A 17,869-nucleotide genomic window follows, 5' to 3' on the forward strand; every position below is an offset into this window, starting at 1 on the left:
TTTTACAGCTGCACAGAGAAACCAATCCAGTTACTTTAAAAAAAAAAAAAAAACAAAAACAAAAACAAAAAAAAACAGTTATTATGCTCATTAAAGAAAAAATCACTTTTTTTTTTATAGGGCTTTACAATAACTGCAGGTAGTTACATGCTTCCTCTATTCCTTTTTTTTTTTCATGTAATTGTGTTTTCTTCTTCCTGAAACACATGCACTGTTTCAATAATACTATTTTAAAATCCAGAGAACTCTTCCGCCAGCACTGTTTAGGTTCAGAACTGATCATGAAAAAGGTTATATGATGATCCTATTCTGCTCCTGATGCATAAGAAAGTTTTAACTGCTTTTTACACTCATTCTGAGCAAATAACCATAGTTAACACTTCTCCACTTTGAGATTTCACCCAAATACAGCATAACTATTTTAGATGAGAAAGGCAGGTTCTCAGGACGAAAAATCAACTTTTAAAATGGAAACACAAAGATATTAGTAATAATCCCATCCTTTATACATATAACCAATTGCTCTATCACTCAGAACTAATCTTGCTACCATCCATTCAAATACTTCTGTGCTTCAACAAGTGCATTCACATAACCTGATCTATATCCATCCATACAGAGGAAAATATAAAGCATTAAACAAAGCAAGATCTAGGAAAAAAATGAGAAAGCAAGTAAGTACAGATTTTGAACTGGTATCAGAAATATCTGGAGTGATCTATACATAATGCAGTGTAGTTGTGGCTTTTGCAGGAAGTGGCAGTAGCTGACCTGAATGTGAGAAATGCATCGTGCTGGAGGACTGGGTTGCAGTCCTCTGGTATCAGAGTTGTATCAGTAGTTGTATCCTCACTGGCAAGTGAGGATCAAAGCTCTGCTAACACCTTTGCAATCATCCAGCAGATGTGCCAGAGAGCTATCAGTACCTAACACTGAGCTAGACTGTCTCAAAGACACTACTACTCTCCAGGATGAATCAAGAGCAAAAACCAGTTGCTCAAGATCACTCAACAATCCTAGCAACACACAGTAACAGAACTTGGGATTCCCAAGTGCCATTTCTCTCTCATAACATTTAAAAGCCACTACTAATAAGCTCGAAGTGAGAGACAAAAGCTCTCTGGGTAGATAAGGGAAACTTCAGGAAGAAAGTTATTTCCACAACTTTCTTCCTCTGAAAATATCAGTGGGGCTCAGATCAGAAATTACAGAATGAATGGAGGGTAGCAGCATGGGGAAAGAATCACTATGAACAAATGAAGAAACATTTACACTTCTAAAATTAAATTGCTTTTTACATCTAAGAAGTTCTAGACTAAATACAGTCAAAAGCAAACAGCAATTGGGAGGTGGAAGACTGATACAGAGGTCAATGTACATCAAGGTTAGATTGCATCTCTTAAAACATTTTAAAGAAATGAGAAGGTTCCAGTGAAACAGGACTTTAATAGAGAACTGTTAAAATACATAGCATACATACACACACGAGTTAAAACGTAAGAGTAAGTCACAGAAGAGGATTAAGAAAAGCTATATTCTGAAAAAGTCAATTATGACAATATCAGAAAACTGAAGTGAGGAAAGAGGATGGGGGAAAAAGGAAATGAAGAAGCATCAGAAAGGATAAAAACAAATGCTTAATGTAGAAAATATGTTGTATATCAAGCCACTCATATTAAAAAGGAAGAAAGCAATTCCTCATACCTGACATAATAAAGGAGAAGAGCTAGTGCCACAAAATGATTGCAAACTGCTTTGGAAGGGAATGAAGAGAATAATTAAGGAGCCCATATGTTGAAATCACTAAGTGACAGAATTTTATTTTACCATTCACCTACAGGAAATGTGATTCTATTCCAGTTACTTTTCTTTTTAGGCAATTAAAAGAGGAAAGAAAACCAATCTTTCAATTCTAACCTCCTACCCACCCAGAAGAAAAAGTAAAAGTTGGCAAAGTACATACACTTTCACAGTTAAAAAGAAATTACAGCTTGACTTAATATGAAGCCTTCAAGGAGATTTATAATTACTCTTTGTATTGAAACCATAACATTTTCCATCCTGAAGAACATTGCACCCTCAAACATTCTATACCTCTTCTCCTACAGACTACAGTCTTATTACAGGTAGCTGTCTCATTACTCTGTATAACTATTGTGAATGTAAAAGAAAACTTCCCAACTGTAGATCTAATCCTTTTGAAGTTTATATTATACTCAGCATGCTAAGAACTAGTTTAAAGGCTTGCAAGAAAGCATACAGTCATAGTAGATACAGACCTACATATATATCCCAGGTAAATGTTTTTTTTCACTTGAATGTACAATAACTAGCTGCCACAATCTAGCAGATTCCTTTCCTCGGTTCCATTCTCCACACCAGCCATGACACCTCTATATAATCAAGGCAGAATCACCTCCTTAAAAAAAACGGTATTTGTGCTACTCACTACTTTGCAGCAGTACTTTTCATTGAAAGCACATATGCTGTCGCCAAGATCAGCCTTATTTCAAGTACAAAACTACTTAAGTGCCACTCATATCAACAAGCAAAGTAACTCCATCTGCCCCCATTTCAATTGCTCCTGAACTGATATGAATTTAAATTTTGTTAATTAGTTTACCCTTAAGTGAGATTTAAATAATAGCATTAATTCTGCATTAATCTGATGTTCATTCAACTTTCAAAGACTTTGGAAACAGATGCTATAATTATCCAGACTCCAAGCCTGTTTTTGACCAGGCTACTACTGCTACATGGCATGGTGCAGAGGACTGACCTGTTCAGTCAACCAATAAACCATTCATTAATACATACTAGTAAGCCATTTGATAACTTTTTTTTGCTTTAAGTGAATTTCATATACAAGTTTCGATCAAAACATTTCTAAGAAAATGGCATACACTACTGAAGACAGAAGTGGAAAACTCTGCTTAGCAAGTGTGGAACCAGACATACTACAGCTGATTTGCACAATGTCAATCAACAGGTCAGGGGCAAAACCTCAGCTACATGTGGTGGGGTTTTCTTTGTTTGTTGTTGCTGTTGTTTTATTTGGAGGCTTCCAAAGCAGTAACAATATTATTTAAATCAAATTAATGAATGCATTAACTAGCCATCAGACATCTCAATGTTTAAACAAGTAAACGAAATGTGAAAGGATTATCTCTGCCAAGTTAAAGAGGTGTCCCACAACATTGAGAACTTTGCTATTAAATGAGTAAAGTTTATGCAATGCAAAGCATGGTACAGTCTGCCTGGATTTGTCTTAATCACACAAGGAAGCCGGAGGTTTTTACAAGACTCTTGAGAGGAAAATACCAGGTAGGCACCAAGGATGCATGTGAAGAAAGGGGATTTTGTACTTCTCAAGATGGATTTTATTGAAGATTTTTGAGAAGAGCTGAGTTAGCAGCTGCTTTTGTCAGACAAATTATGTTTAGAATAATTACAGTTTGCAGATAGTATCAGGAAGCTGAAGTAGACTCCTCCCTGCAATTTGCCCTGTCTGAAAAGTGATGTAAAGTTGCTTCTACTGTGACAAAAAAATCTTCCAGTTAATATTTGAGAAAATTCCTTTTATTTTATTTCTTCCTGAACATGCTAAGGTACAACCAAGCATATTCACTGTTACTGGAGAAATAGCCACCTCCACTTTCCAATAACTTTCACAACATAAAATGTACACTGGTAGATCCTCCAGTATTTATTCTTCCTTTTGGAAAGTGTAACACTAATTGAATAAAAGACCATTTTAAGGACAATACCTGTATTTGCATAACCTTCCCCCGTACTTATGCACTGAAGAATTATTAAGCCATTATTCATTCTCTTTCTGCATATTTTGTTCCAGCTCACCATATCCTTACTGCAGCACTGCCATTACCTCTGCTCAAGTCACTGAAAAAAAAAAAAAGCATTAATGATAAACATTTCCAGAGCAAAAAGCAAAGGCTATAAACAACCGGGAGCATAGAGGACAGAGTGAAAAAGTACTTGCATAACATAAATTTATATGGTAAATACAACACAACTAATCAGCTACCCATAATGGGATAAAGAAAGTTACCTGGTTTTCAATTTAAGTGCTTTTGCCATTTGTAAATTTGACTCTGTAACAAGTCTCATTTGGTTGGATCTTACTTGAAAGAAGATTTTAAAAGGTCATTCTGAAGGCTCTCATGAAAAAACAGTGCAAAACTGCAGTTATGGAAAAAATGAATAGTAAGTAGTACCAGTGTAAATAAACTAGCATAACAGAAAGAAGATTGAAAAATTAAAGATTAGTTTCCAGTATGAGCATAGCATATCACTTTGTATTCAAAAGATAGGTAGAACAAATCCTCTGACAAGAAATGGTTCTGTTTCACTTGCCAGCACAATGCCACATGGAAATGTCAACCACAGACACCAAATATCTACAGCAGAAATAAAAGGGGGGTTGTTCATTTCATAGTTTAAGGCTGTAACAAAAAGTCATTCACCTTTTTAGCTGTGGAAGAAGTTTTCAAGTCTGCTTCTGAATTAATGCTTTGTAGCTCTCAGAGGTGCTAAGTTCCATGCACTTTGCCTTGCTTCTCTAGTGGTGTTTTCACCACCTCATTTTCCCCACACAATAAGCACTTTAAATGTTAAAGGTCCTTGGACTGGGAGTAGAGAGTTAAGGAAAAAGACAGCATTGCTAGGTCCATTTTACAGGAAAAGTTAGCAAAGATGCCACCATTTGCCTGTGAGGACAGCAATGTGGGGGAGGTCCTGCTTGTAGCTTTAACTTTCACATTAAGGCTTCTGGCATTCTGGACAAAATCCTACTACTGTCACAAGTTCTGAAATTTTTATGTAGGACATTACAGGTGTTATTTAACTGCCTAAGCAGTCCGTCAAGAAATTATCACAGACCTAGGGTGAGAAGACAGATCTCAATCTTAGTCTTCTGCCTGGATTTTAACAGGAAATTTAAAACTGAGGTGGCCAACAGAAATCTTTTTTTTTTTTTTCTTTGTGTTTTCCATAGTAAGTTCCAAAGGGTTGTCAGATCTCATCTTTACTTTTACTGTGAAATTGTGCTGCAGTTTGTAATGATAGAAGGACGTCTGTAACATGAAGTGAGTACTCAGATTTTTTGTACAGTGCCATCTATAATCTTTCTTGTTGTACTTCACTGAAGAAACTGCTGAAGATATTGTAAAAGGCAAAATGTAAGTAGGGGGCAGTAAATCTGTGGGATGCAGATAGTCAATGGCTGCAAGTCATAACGTAAAGCTTTACTCTTAGCCTCCTACAGTTTTCATTATCAGTGAAAATTTCTATTAATGTGATATGATAGTATCATGTACAAACAGCTCAGCAGTCATAGATTTGGCACAGCTGTCATAAAATGATAGTCATTTAGCTTCAAGGTAAAGCTGAAGTTTGAATATTCCTGCTTTTCATCTTTGAAGCTTTGTCACTTTAGAAGATAATTATCTAGTTTTTTGACCAATGATGTGTTCCCAACACATCAAACTTTAATACCCATAGTACAAAGATCCTTTTCTCGTGTCTTGAAAATTAGTGACTTAGCTTGACAAACTCTTGGGAGTATATTGAACAGCCAAACATTCAGATACAACCTAGAAGACAATACGAAAAAGTAGATGCTGTAGCCCTGACCAAGTTTTTCATAATGCCTTCCAAATAGCATGTTCACAATGCCTTTTATTTAACAGGCTAGAGATACTATCGCTATATAGTTCAATGCCTGCAAGTCAAATCCTTGTTTGTATATTAAAACTTGAAGAAGCTCCTTGCCAGTTACAGCAGAATAATCTAAAGTGAAAACAGATGAGGCATAAAACCTTCTACCAGCTGACAAGTGATTTCTGCACAACACTAAGTTCATTTAAGGTACTGTGGTTAAATACAGTAAAAAAAAAAAAAATATCTACAGTAAGACAACTAAGAAATAAAGAGTTTGGTTTAGCCCTGGATTAGAAGGGAAGTGCCTGTGCTATCATTACAAATTAAAAATATAAAAGGTTTTCCAATTCCTGCAATCAGCTTAGTGGACATTACTCTCAAGATCTCATAATTATGAGAAGAGTTACATAGCCCTATTGTGAAAAGAGGAGTGTCTGTGGAGGAAAGTTTACCTGAACATTAAACAGAAGAGAGTTTAGATTAAAACCCTGTAATGTTAATGCAAGTATTTTTAAAAAATGAGACAGAAAAGAGGCCTGAGGAAGCAACTGAAAGATGGTATGACTGAGGCATAACAGAGTTTTAGGAGAAACAAATATATCAAGAGAGAGAATCAAAATCCTAATACAATCAAGAATTCCCTAGGTCATACTCGGAGACTTGGAAGTGGTTAAATTCACAGGCAGTCCACTGGCATAACACAGTAAGCTTTCATGCCAAGCTCTTAGGTCTGTGAAAATGCTGCTTGCTTATAAGCCTACCAAAGAAGTCAGCTTCAGACTAACACTTATTTTCTATGACATGGAGAGATGCAATTCAAGAGTCAAAGCCTTGAGCTGATGAAACATGCATAGACCCAACAGAAAAAAAGAATAGTGGCAATATATATATTTCTATATATATATATATTTCTTCTATATAAAGAGTATTTATTTGGAATTGTCTCATTTTTAAAAAAAAATTCTTAAAAGTAACTGAAAGGTAAACATGGCACATGGCCTGGACTAAAGAATGAAAACAAATAGAACTATTGCTTTCTTGATTCTTGCCAAATGAAACTCATTTCCAAATAAACATAGACAATGGCTCAAACATCCAAACAACTTTTATGGAAATATCAATCTCTCACTAAGTTATCCATCTGTTTACAGTGGTTGAAAATCTTTCAGCTAAAGTCCACAGCATTTTGGGGGATTTTTATTAGCCCTTACATTTTTATCAGTATTTCACAATAAGGGAGGCAATAGTATAACATACCATGGATAATGTAAAGCATATAGGTCTTCCAGACTGAAAAATCAAAAGGAAAAGGTATAAAAGTACAAGTACACTTCAATTTGTATTTTTTTTTGCCTTGATCAAAACAGGGGCTAGACACCTGTCTTTTGCAAAAAGACAAATGTGTCTTAATATAAAGTTTCTTAGAGCTGCTTTTCTATTTCTGTTAATGTTCAAGGATACAAAAATCAACAACAGCCTGACTGCCTTCTGCAATAAAACAACTACATCTGTGAATGAGTGGAGAGCAGTGGGTGGCATTTACCTTATTTCAGAAAGGCTTTTGATATCTCCCACAGTATCTCTGTATCTAAATTAGGACAACTATAGTCTGTTTGAGAGATGCCAGATCGGTGAAAAAACAGTCAATGAGCCTCAAAAGGTAGTGGTTATTCACAGCAACCCTGGAGGCTATTTGCAAGCAGAGTTCCCCAGGGGTGTATACTGGGAACTCTTCGTTTTAATGTGTTCATTAATGATCTTCATCACTGAAGATGTAGAAGACTCATCAAGATTGTGCACACCACTTTAAGAGAGCACTTGAAGGTAGGGCATGCATAGCAGGGAACTGTTGGGGAGAGGACCTATAAACAGCCTTCTAGTACCTACAAAGAGGTTACAGACAAGAATAACCAATGCTGTTTATGGGGATGTACTACAGGAGGAAAGAGGCAGCAAATAGTTTTTCATCCTGAGAATAGTCAAGCTGTGGAATAAGAGATTGTGGCATCTGTCTTTGAAGGTTCTGAAGACTGAACTCAAAGACCCCCCAAAATATGCTCTGAAGCCTGCATTGAACTTACTTTGAGCAGAAACTTGAGTTAAATAACCTAAAATGTTCTTCCAGAACAATTATTGTGCAATGACAGAAAAACAGAGGTCCACAATGGAAGAGTGTTAGGCAGTGGTAGAAAGGGGGAAGATGAAAGCCACTTTTTGTTTTGGTTTGGTTTTGGTCTGGCCAGAGGTAAATTCAGTATCAAGGTATTCAGAAGAACATCCATCAGCCATCTTCTCAGCCCGAAAATTCTAGAATATTCACATAATCTGCCACCTGCACAGAATTCAGGGAAGACCATCAACTCCATCTTTTGATTACTCCAAAGGAAAATATTTTATGAAGCCCAGAAGTCAATTCCACCCTTTTCTATATGCCAAGAACAAAGCTTTGATGTAGATACTACCGTCCCATATACAAGCAAGAACCTAAAGAAACAAGCAATCAAGTCTGCACATGTTGAGCCCCAATACATTGAAGGAATTATATACACATACTTCTCATTTTATATCCCCAATTTATGAACCAGATAAGGTCACCATACCATTTTTTTCACCTTTTTTTTTTTTTTAATGGAATTGAGATCAGCTTATTCATACATCTTCTACAACCTTTTCTTAGGTACTCTAAGAGCTCAATCTAGTTTGAAGGATAATAGTGACAGTTACCTTCCTAAGTGTCTCCTGTACTGCAAACTGATATATGCGAAACTTGTTGACCTCCCAGCAGCCATCTCCTGTATAAAAATTGCCTGGCACTGTGTGCTGCTCAGGCAGTCCTATTCTGAAAATACATTTAAAATGTACACACATCCCACCTATAGGCTTGTCCAAGATTTGTTTTATACATACAGACATGCACCCAACACTTCTCTATAAACTCTAATCTTTCTCTCTTCATACTCAGAGTACCACTGCTGAAATAGGCCCAAGTAAGACAAGTGATTTTTGTTTTAAACTCAACTGCTGTCCATGGTAAATTCAAGTCTAGCTTGTTAAAGCAATCTGAGATTCTATAGCTACTGCTAAGATCCAGCTAAGGAGTGCATGAAGCCAACTCTCATGTGAGAGGTATTTACAGAATCACAGAATCACAGAATTTCTAGGTTGGAAGAGACCTCAAGATCATCGAGTCCAACCTCTGACCTAACACTAGCAGTCCCCACTAAACCATATCCCTAAGCTCTACATCTAAACGTCTTTTGAAGACTTCCAGGGATGGTGACTCAACCACTTCCCTGGGCAGCCTGTTCCAATGCCTCACAACCCTTTCAGTAAAGAAGTTCTTCCTAACATCTAACCTAAAACTCCCCTGGCACAACTTAAGCCCATTCCCCCTCGTCCCGTCACCAGGCACGTGGGATAACAGACCAACCTCCACCTCGCTACAGCCTCCCTTGAGGTACCTATAGACAGCGATAAGGTCGCCCCCGAGCCTCCTCTTCTCCAGGCTGAACAAGCCCAGCTCCCTCAGCTGCTCCTCGTAGGACTTGTTCTCCAGACCCCTCACCAGCTTCGTCGCCCTTCTCTGGACCTGCTCAAGCACCTCGATGTCCTTCTTGTAGTGAGGGGCCCAAAACTGAACACAGTACTCGAGGTGCGGCCTCACCAGAGCCGAGTACAGGGGGACGATCACCTCCCTGGCCCTGCTGGTCACACTGTTTCTGATACAAGCCAGGATGCCGTTGGCCTTGTTGGCCACCTGAGCACACTGCTGCCTCATATTCAGCTGACTATCCACCATCACTCCCAGGTCCTTCTCTGCCTGGCAGCTCTCTAACCATTCCTCTCCCAGCCTATAACTCTGCTTGGGGTTATTGCGCCCCAGGTGCAGGACCCAGCACTTGGCCTTGTTGAACTTCATGCAGTTGACCTCAGCCCATCGGTGCAGCCTATCCAGATCCTCCTGCAGAGCTTTCCTACCCTCAAGCAGATCGACACACGCACCTAACTTGGTGTCATCTGCAAACTTACTGAGGGTGCACTCAATGCCCTCGTCCAGATCATCAATGAAGATATTAAAGAGGACCGGCCCCAGCACCGAGCCCTGGGGGACGCCACTAGTGACTGGCCTCCAACTGGACTTGGCTCCATTCACCACGACTCTTTGGGCCCGGCTATCCAGCCAGTTTCTAACCCAACGAAGCATGCGCCAGTCCAAGCCAAGAGCAGCCAGTTATTTATGACAGCTTAATTCCTGTGCTCTGGATTCTATTGTCTGCAATTTATTCCCAGCTTAAATTTAATATACTGATTGTAATATCTATACAGTCCGGTGTGGACAAGCCTTTGTCTCTCTTGAATAATCCCATTCTCCTCATGCCTTACAATATCCTCCAAACCAATGTGCTAGTTATCAACTATCTGTAAAGTCCCAAGAGATCTGAGGGCAGGATATTTTCAGAAAACACCTGTCCCTGGAATTCAGCACTTCTAGAAAGGTACCCAAGATCCTTCCCAAATTTTCTCAAAGTATTAATTAAAAAAAAAGCTTTACCATACTCTTTCTTCAGCTACAAATATTGTAATGAATTTGTCGTTTGCAAAGGAATTACTTAAGCTTTGGGAAGAGGATAACTGGGGTCACAAGAATGTCCACAGTTTTGCAAAAACACACATAGAAAAAGCAAGATAGGAAGACGAGAACGATATATTAATTGGAGTATTTCACGCAGACTTTTCCATGAAGCATCTGTAGAAACCTTAACAAAGTAGTCTATCCTACACATTGTACAACACAAATTATAAATTGGTAACCATTTATTATCAGCAACAAAAATTGTACCCTACAGAACAGTAATGACATTTGAAAGTGTAGAGTATTGATTAGTAGTTGCTTTAAAAGCGAATCACCATTACAATGCAGCATCTACTCGTGGTTGTATACCTTCACTCCCAAGATAATCTGCATGGAGACCAGCTCTTTTAACCTTGAAATGTAAGCATTTTCCAATACAGGACATAAAACCAATCAACCATAAATGCATTAAGTAAGGGAATTAGCATTCATTCCCTTTCGAGATCTGATATTTTCCAGTTGGATTGTCCACTCAATTTCCATATTATTGGAAGTGCAATGCATACAAACTTACAGAAGCCATCTCCTATATCTGTTAGACTTCACCAATAGAACATATCTACTTTTAATAATATAACTAAGAGGCTCATGCTGTACTTGCAAAACCCAGAAGGACAGAAAATACTGCAAAACACAGAGTACTGATAGCAGAAGAGGATGAATTCACTGTGGTTTAAAATAGTTCTTTCCTTTTAGTTAAGGAAGAAATATAAAACATGATGATTGATATTCAGGCTGATTTAGACTACATTTTTAAAACATTACAAGCACCAAGAAATTATCACTCCTGCCAAGACATTCAAACAAGAACTGCATCATTCAAGATGCAGTTCTAACTCACCGAAGGCAATGAAAATTCTCCAATGCTTTCAGAGAAGTCAAGACTTCATCACAAGAAAGGAGAAAAAAAATCACTTATAAAGAAACGAAAGTTACATAGCACTATGATATTTTCTTCTACAGATCAATATGCTAACTGAACATTGGTATTGGATGTACCAAGTTTTCCCCAGAGTGCACTTTTTTTACTCTCAGAAAAAGAAAAAATAAGATATTAATCCAAAATAATCTACCTTTATGTCTTCACGTAACATTAAATACACAGCAAAACACACAAGCACTCAGCAACGGGTTTAACATGGAGAATAGCTTTGTGATTTACATTGCCTGGAAGAAATGAAGGGGACAGGAGTTCAAGTCCTGCAAGTTGCATTAATCATCAGAATTGAAGTGTTTTAAGATTCACATATGATTTATTTTTTTTAATCATTTAGTGATTGATTTTAATTCAGTGAGGGGAGACATTTTACATGACCCAAAATTCCGAGTTCAGAATTATAATGAATTAACTTCAAATTTTAGTAAAGTTAATATGATTTACCTGCTTGCTTTTTGTTTGCTTTGGTTTGTTTAAATCATAATTGCGTACACAGGCTTTTCTGGTAATTTTTCTTCTTTTTTTTTTTTTTTTTGATAGGAAAAACAATGTCATTTTTGTAGGATTAAATTTAATAGCTCAGCTAGCAAAAGTTTAAATTGACATCCAAAAAGGCAATCCATGCCTACAAGCTTAAAGTGCATAGCTTAGTCCTGCTGACTCTTCCTTCAAAGAAGGCAGCAGTAGCTGCAGTTTCTTGAGTGAAGAAGAAAAAGAAAAACCAAAAAAAACACAGCCTAAAGAGACCAGAACCAACATAAGGCTGAATAAAAGAAAAGCAATTAATGTCAAGATGATGGGACTAAACTTCTTCAAGAATTTAAGTAACTATTATACATTTTAAAACTAAAGATAGATGTACTGCAGGAATCAGATACACCAGCTGAATACTAACTGCTCTAAATCACCCTGTTATATTAATTTTGTACTGACATTTCCAGAGTTGTAAGAAACAAGATACAACACTAGTTGGTAAGACAAAATGTAGTTCTGAGCCTTTAAAATAGGCATGCTATACTGATCCAAAGATTTGCTTGTAGAAATACAATGGATTTGAGAACTCCTAATGCAACAAGGATTTGGTTTCAATGAGTGGGCATATGCAGACCTTAGACTGCTTGAAATTACGTAACACTGAAGACTCAGTTACGCAACTTACATAATCAAAATCTACAACAGCTTTAAGAAAGATGGTTTTCAGCAAGACACCTTATTGGCCAAACCAACAAATACAAGTTTATTTTCAATTGAAAACTGTTCCTACATTAGTAATAAGATAGACTGTTCAAGACCAAATCAAGAATTCAGGGCTCAGAGTATGATTTTTTTTTTCCCATTATAAATTTGAGAAAGCATAAACCACACTAAATAATCAGAGACTGACTTAAGACCTCATTGATATTAGAAAAGCCTTCCTGCACAAACATTTTTTTTAAACATTAACCTAAAGCAAATTACCTGCACTTTCTACTTGCATTTTATTACTATTATTTTGCAACAGCATAGAACTCAAAGCACACCATTATTAGGAACATTAACATGAACAATAGCATTCTCCAAGTCTACTCCCCCAAAATTCTAACTGTAGCAGCAAAGCAAATACATTCCTGGCACCTAAGCCTTGCTTTTTATCCTGTACTTAAAACCCTGGATTTGCCAGCAGGCTATACTAACATTAAAACTAAACACAATCAGTGTTAAAAAAAAAAAAGGTTTAAAGATGTGTCAAGATTTAAATAAGGCAGATGTCTTTTCAAAGCATAAGGAAAAAAAATGTTCTGTTATACTGTACTACATGTAACCTAAGAGACAATTAAAATCCTAGGCCCCAGCAATATTTTCTAGCTATTTGAAGAGCACGCATGTCTCTACAGCACCAAGCAGCTTCTTGTATAAAGCCAAATCTACGTGACAACTGTAAAACCTCCATAAATAATATTGTCCTATTTTCTTCTGTTTGGTATTTTGAACACTGAATGGCCTCTCTCCTCTTTGGAAATAAGTAATGCAGCATTAAAATGCAACATTTTGAAGTGCTAATTGGCTTAAATCTCATCTTCACTTCTGAAGTCATTTACTGAGCTATAATTTTCTGAGGTATTTACAGCATCTATATACATGTATTTCACCCAAAACTAATTCCAGGAAAAGTCATATATCCCATCTACTGTTAGAAGGTGTAACAACATACTTAGATTTTATTATAATGTCATAAAATGATAAAATAATCAGTTAAGATAAACAGTGCTGCTTTTTAAAAAAAAATGAATTGTGATGAAAATATCCTTATACATCTTTTCAAAACTCAAGAGGACAGCATTTCTCGTTACTCATTTGATATTCACAGCACAGCAATATATAGGAATTGCAATAACTATATCAATACTCACAGCTACAACCTGGCAGAATTCTGTTTGAGTATCTCACATAACTTCATTTGTTTAATGAAGTTTCAAGATCGGTAAAATAAATTTTATTATGTAAAGCCTTCCAGTAGTAGAGCGTGTTAACAATGCCTGGATTTCAAACACATTCCTTTGAAAGTAGCGATCCTCATATATGTTAACAGAATGAATCAAGTAACCTGTACATTAATTTTTCATTTAGTAAGCCTTTAAACTAAATGGCACTACAAAGCAGTTGGTAATTGAGAAATCTATAATGCCCAGATACATAATTATAAACATGTTTAATAACCTCATTTATTAACAATGCTTAATTCATAATCAGAAAGGGAATTCAACCAGAAACATTAGAAGTAACACTGCTTCTAGAAGTGGAATCCTGACTTTAAAAAGACATTGACTCTAATCACCAAGCTCACAGTACATACCAAATGGATTCTTAGTGCCTGGCTAGTAAGGGGTAAGGGGAAAAAAACAACAACAACAAAAAATAAAAAAAATCAATCAAAAAAAACACACTTGTATTTAGAGCACTACTGTGTAATTACTTCAATTAATTGTTATAATTTCTGCCACTGACTTCTCATGTTGAAAATACTTGTAAATCTTGAAGTTTGCTATGTTTTTATTCATACAAGCTTACAACAGAAATATGCTTAACAACAATACAAGATACACGCCAAAGTCATCTGTCATCCAGGCTCATTTGCCATGACCAACAGGAAGAAATAGCAAGCTTAAAAGTACAGAGACGTACAAAATTTTAAATAAGAATGAAAAGCACCAGAGGTTTTCTCAAACTACTGTAACCAGAAGGGAAGAAAGAGAGAGGATATGATAATGGAATTAATAGGCTCTAAATACTTGTCAAATCTGCATTTTGTCTTTCCCATTTTATTTTATAATGAAATGCTGTAACAAAAGCAAGAAATGAAAGCAAAGTAGCTTGGAATGAGCATACACTATCCACCTTCAAAAACAGGAGCACAGATTTGACAGTGAAGTAGAAAGGATGCTGATGAAAAAAAGGTAAAATGAATGGCTTCCAATTACCTACAATTATAACAACCAATAGGAAGAAATCTTACTACTACAGAGGGAAAAACACAGCTGTCTTCCTTTCTGTAACATATCTACTATGAGGAAGAGGAGAATAATGAAGGATCTTACTGAGTCTTTGTGGATTTTAGCACCATTGCCAAACACAGCATATTACATATTTTTCTGGTAGATAAAAAATTTTAAGCCATTTTAGTGCAAAAATGGCTGCACACAGAGCAGTTACAAAGTTAAATAAATGTACCTGTTTGTTAGGGCCCAATAAAAAATTAAAGCCTTTTAATAATACTTGATTAGATACTAATTGAAATGGAAAGGTCCATCTGCTTCATAAATGTGAAGAGTTCACACAAAAATGTGATGATATGAGAGTACACAAAGGATGTGAACTAAAAGCATAATAAATACTGAACGTCTTGACTTTCAGATTAAAATATAAGTTGGCCAAATATACTAAACACAAACCATTTAATGGTTTTGAGATGTATTCAAAGATCTCAAAAGTATTTTTTCTTAACAGCTGATATTCCAGCTTAGTGAATTTCAGGTTTTGCAGTCCTGGATATGCAACACTGAAAAGACAGATGACTACTGAACTCACACGTTTCAGTATTAAGTTAGGTGCTTCATTTTACATAGAGAGCATAAGCATTTTATTTGAACTGTTACATGTACTGTCCATTATATAATTTCACAAGTATACAAAATCCTTTCAAAATCAGTGCTACAAGCTGAAGCTATTTCCTTCACAAACAGACAATTTAACGTGTTACTCAGAACTCAAAATCATGTCTAAAAGCAGCAGAAATTTAACATATGGTTTGCATGAGTGGTCCCTAGTCAGAGATTGTCTCAGTGTTTTTCCATTTCCATATCACACACTAAACACTGCAAAATCAGTCTTAAAGTTTTTAATGTATTTTAGTCTTTCATTATGCCTTTTCCAGAACCTACTATAAAAATAAACTGTCTACAACACAGAACTTCAGTACAGGTTGCATATTTAAATCGAGTACTGTATCTAGTCCAATATCTACCTCATATTCAAATCCCCTTTCTCATTACCCCCCTGCCCCCATTACACAGACTTACACCAATTTCTCAAGTTTTTGCTATACTTCACTAGCTTATTACCCAGCTGTGCAGCTGAGCAAGAAGATAACCACATTCATTCCTTTTATCCGTAATGATGTAATACATCCCACCACTGGGTTGAGATGATTGAGGAATAATGGGATTGTAAAAACTGCAGAGATGACAAACAACAGTGCAGCCTTCTTTTCCTGATACAGTCAATTGCATAAATACAGCACAGGGTGACAATAATAAAATATGCCCTAATTCTGCTCCTTGAGTGAAGTTACCATTTTTCATAAGGAGCAGCTGTTCCTACACAAAAACATCATCATCACAATGCAGCAACTAGACGAAATACCCGCAATCTAGGCTTCAACCCTGATTTCAATAAATATATGTTGGAGTTTACTTTCTAATAATAACAAAAAGAAATCATCCCCAAAAAAACAACTCAGTATAATCAAGAAGGCTCCAGATAGTCCAGTGCAATGCAAAGAGGCATCAGGGACTAGCATTAAATACAAAAATAGATCTTGGACCAAAGGATGCACTGCTCTGCTTTCCTATGGAAAAAAAAAAAAATTAAATCTGCGTCCATTTTCTTCTTAAAATCCTTCCTTATTACAATCAAAGAGATCCTTACCTTCTGCAGGAGCTGGGAACCTGAGTACTTGGCTGCAATAGATTTGATCTCCCCACCAAATGCTGAGGCCCAGAGCTTTACACTGTGAGGGGGAAAAAAAAAAAAAAAAAAAAAAAAAAAAACAAGACAGGAAGAAATGTAATACACATGTCATAGCAAGCAACACAGACTGTAGCAGCTTCAGCTGCACTCGTAAGGATTCAAGCAATTTTGCATTAAAGAGCTCAAAGGAACCTAGTCACAGCAAAAGATTAGCAGAGCTGTTCAAGTACAAGCACACGGCAGATGCTGTGCCAAGGTAAGGCCTGCAATACGGAACCACCTAACCTGCACTTTTAAAAATTAAAGTCAACTTGTACAGAGGCATGCTTTTGTACAATATAATCTATGCCCACAGAAAGAAGAGGAGCAGGTAGAACAGCAGACCAGTTCCAAATGATAACTTCTCGCATGAGTTAAGATAGTATCAACTACGCTAAATAGAAGCATTTAAGGTAAGACTCCACAGCCATGTATTCCACTAACACATGCACTAGAATAAAATTTAAGTACTGCCATGCGTGTTAAAGACTATGATTTCAGAAACAGCTGACAGAGGAGCAAAGGTGCCTTGAACAGTCAAATACCTGCAATAGATAAATAAAAATAAAATACGAACTCGAGCAGGCAAGTTCTCATTCTTGACCATGGTCCTGAGAGAAATAACATGAAAAGACTTACACAGACAAGGGGATCTGCTGCTCCGATCCAACCACATCCACTAAGGCTGTGTTAAAAGCAGTCCAGAAGATAAAGAGAAGACCCCAAAAAGCCCGAAGAAGATTCAAGTTCTCTAGCATTGTGTCTCCCTACGCCTGAAAAAATGTGGGGAAATTCAAGTGAATCTGAACGTAGCAGTTGTGGGGTTTTGCTTCTAAAGCCTCTTTCCCCACCCTTGCCCCCTCCACCAGAGCGCCACTGGAAGAAATCACAGCTCCATTCTCATCCCTCCCAAGAATGACCCTCTCTGTGTAATGGAAGGAGAGGACCAGAAGCGAGGCTCTAGTGACTTGAAAACTATTGTGTCCCTGGTAACAGCAAAGCGTTCTCCAGCACTACTGCAGCCACTTGCACGTAGTTCTTTACAACTCCGCAGTCAGCAGCGTGCCGGAGTTACTTCAGCGACCTGCTACTGCTCCAAAGTGCCCTCAGCAGCAAGCGAGCAGCTCTCGATTCCAGCCGGGGGCGGCTGTCTTCTCGCGGGTCCCGCTCACTTGGCGGCAGGGCAGGCTGCCTAAAGGTCTCCTCTCCCTCGCCGGCAGCCCGCAGCCTCCAGCCCGGCCGGAGCGAGCCCAGGCATTGGGCCGGCGGTGCGGGAGCAGCAGCCTTTTAACGGGATGGCGCCGAGGCAGAGGCAGGCACGGGAGGAGCCGCCCCGGCGGGAGGGTGCCTCCGCA

General features: G+C 37.4%; 1 protein-coding gene across 1 annotated transcript in view; it reads right to left on the bottom strand.

Annotated features, from left to right (window-relative positions):
- CACNA2D3 (calcium voltage-gated channel auxiliary subunit alpha2delta 3) overlaps positions 1-17,272 on the bottom strand; it is a gene marked incomplete at both ends in the record, with an annotated part of 463,508 nt that extends 446,236 nt beyond the window's left edge. The window contains 2 exons of the mRNA XM_084292978.1: positions 16,434-16,515; positions 17,154-17,272. Coding sequence (XP_084149104.1) covers positions 16,434-16,515; positions 17,154-17,272 — 201 coding nt within the window. The remainder of the gene's footprint in view (positions 1-16,433; positions 16,516-17,153) is intronic.
- Between the last annotated feature and the right edge of the window lie 597 nt (positions 17,273-17,869).

Source organism: Netta rufina (assembly GCF_964035555.1).
Source record: "Netta rufina genome assembly, chromosome: 10".
In the NCBI taxonomy this organism is placed as follows: domain Eukaryota; kingdom Metazoa; phylum Chordata; class Aves; order Anseriformes; family Anatidae; genus Netta; species Netta rufina.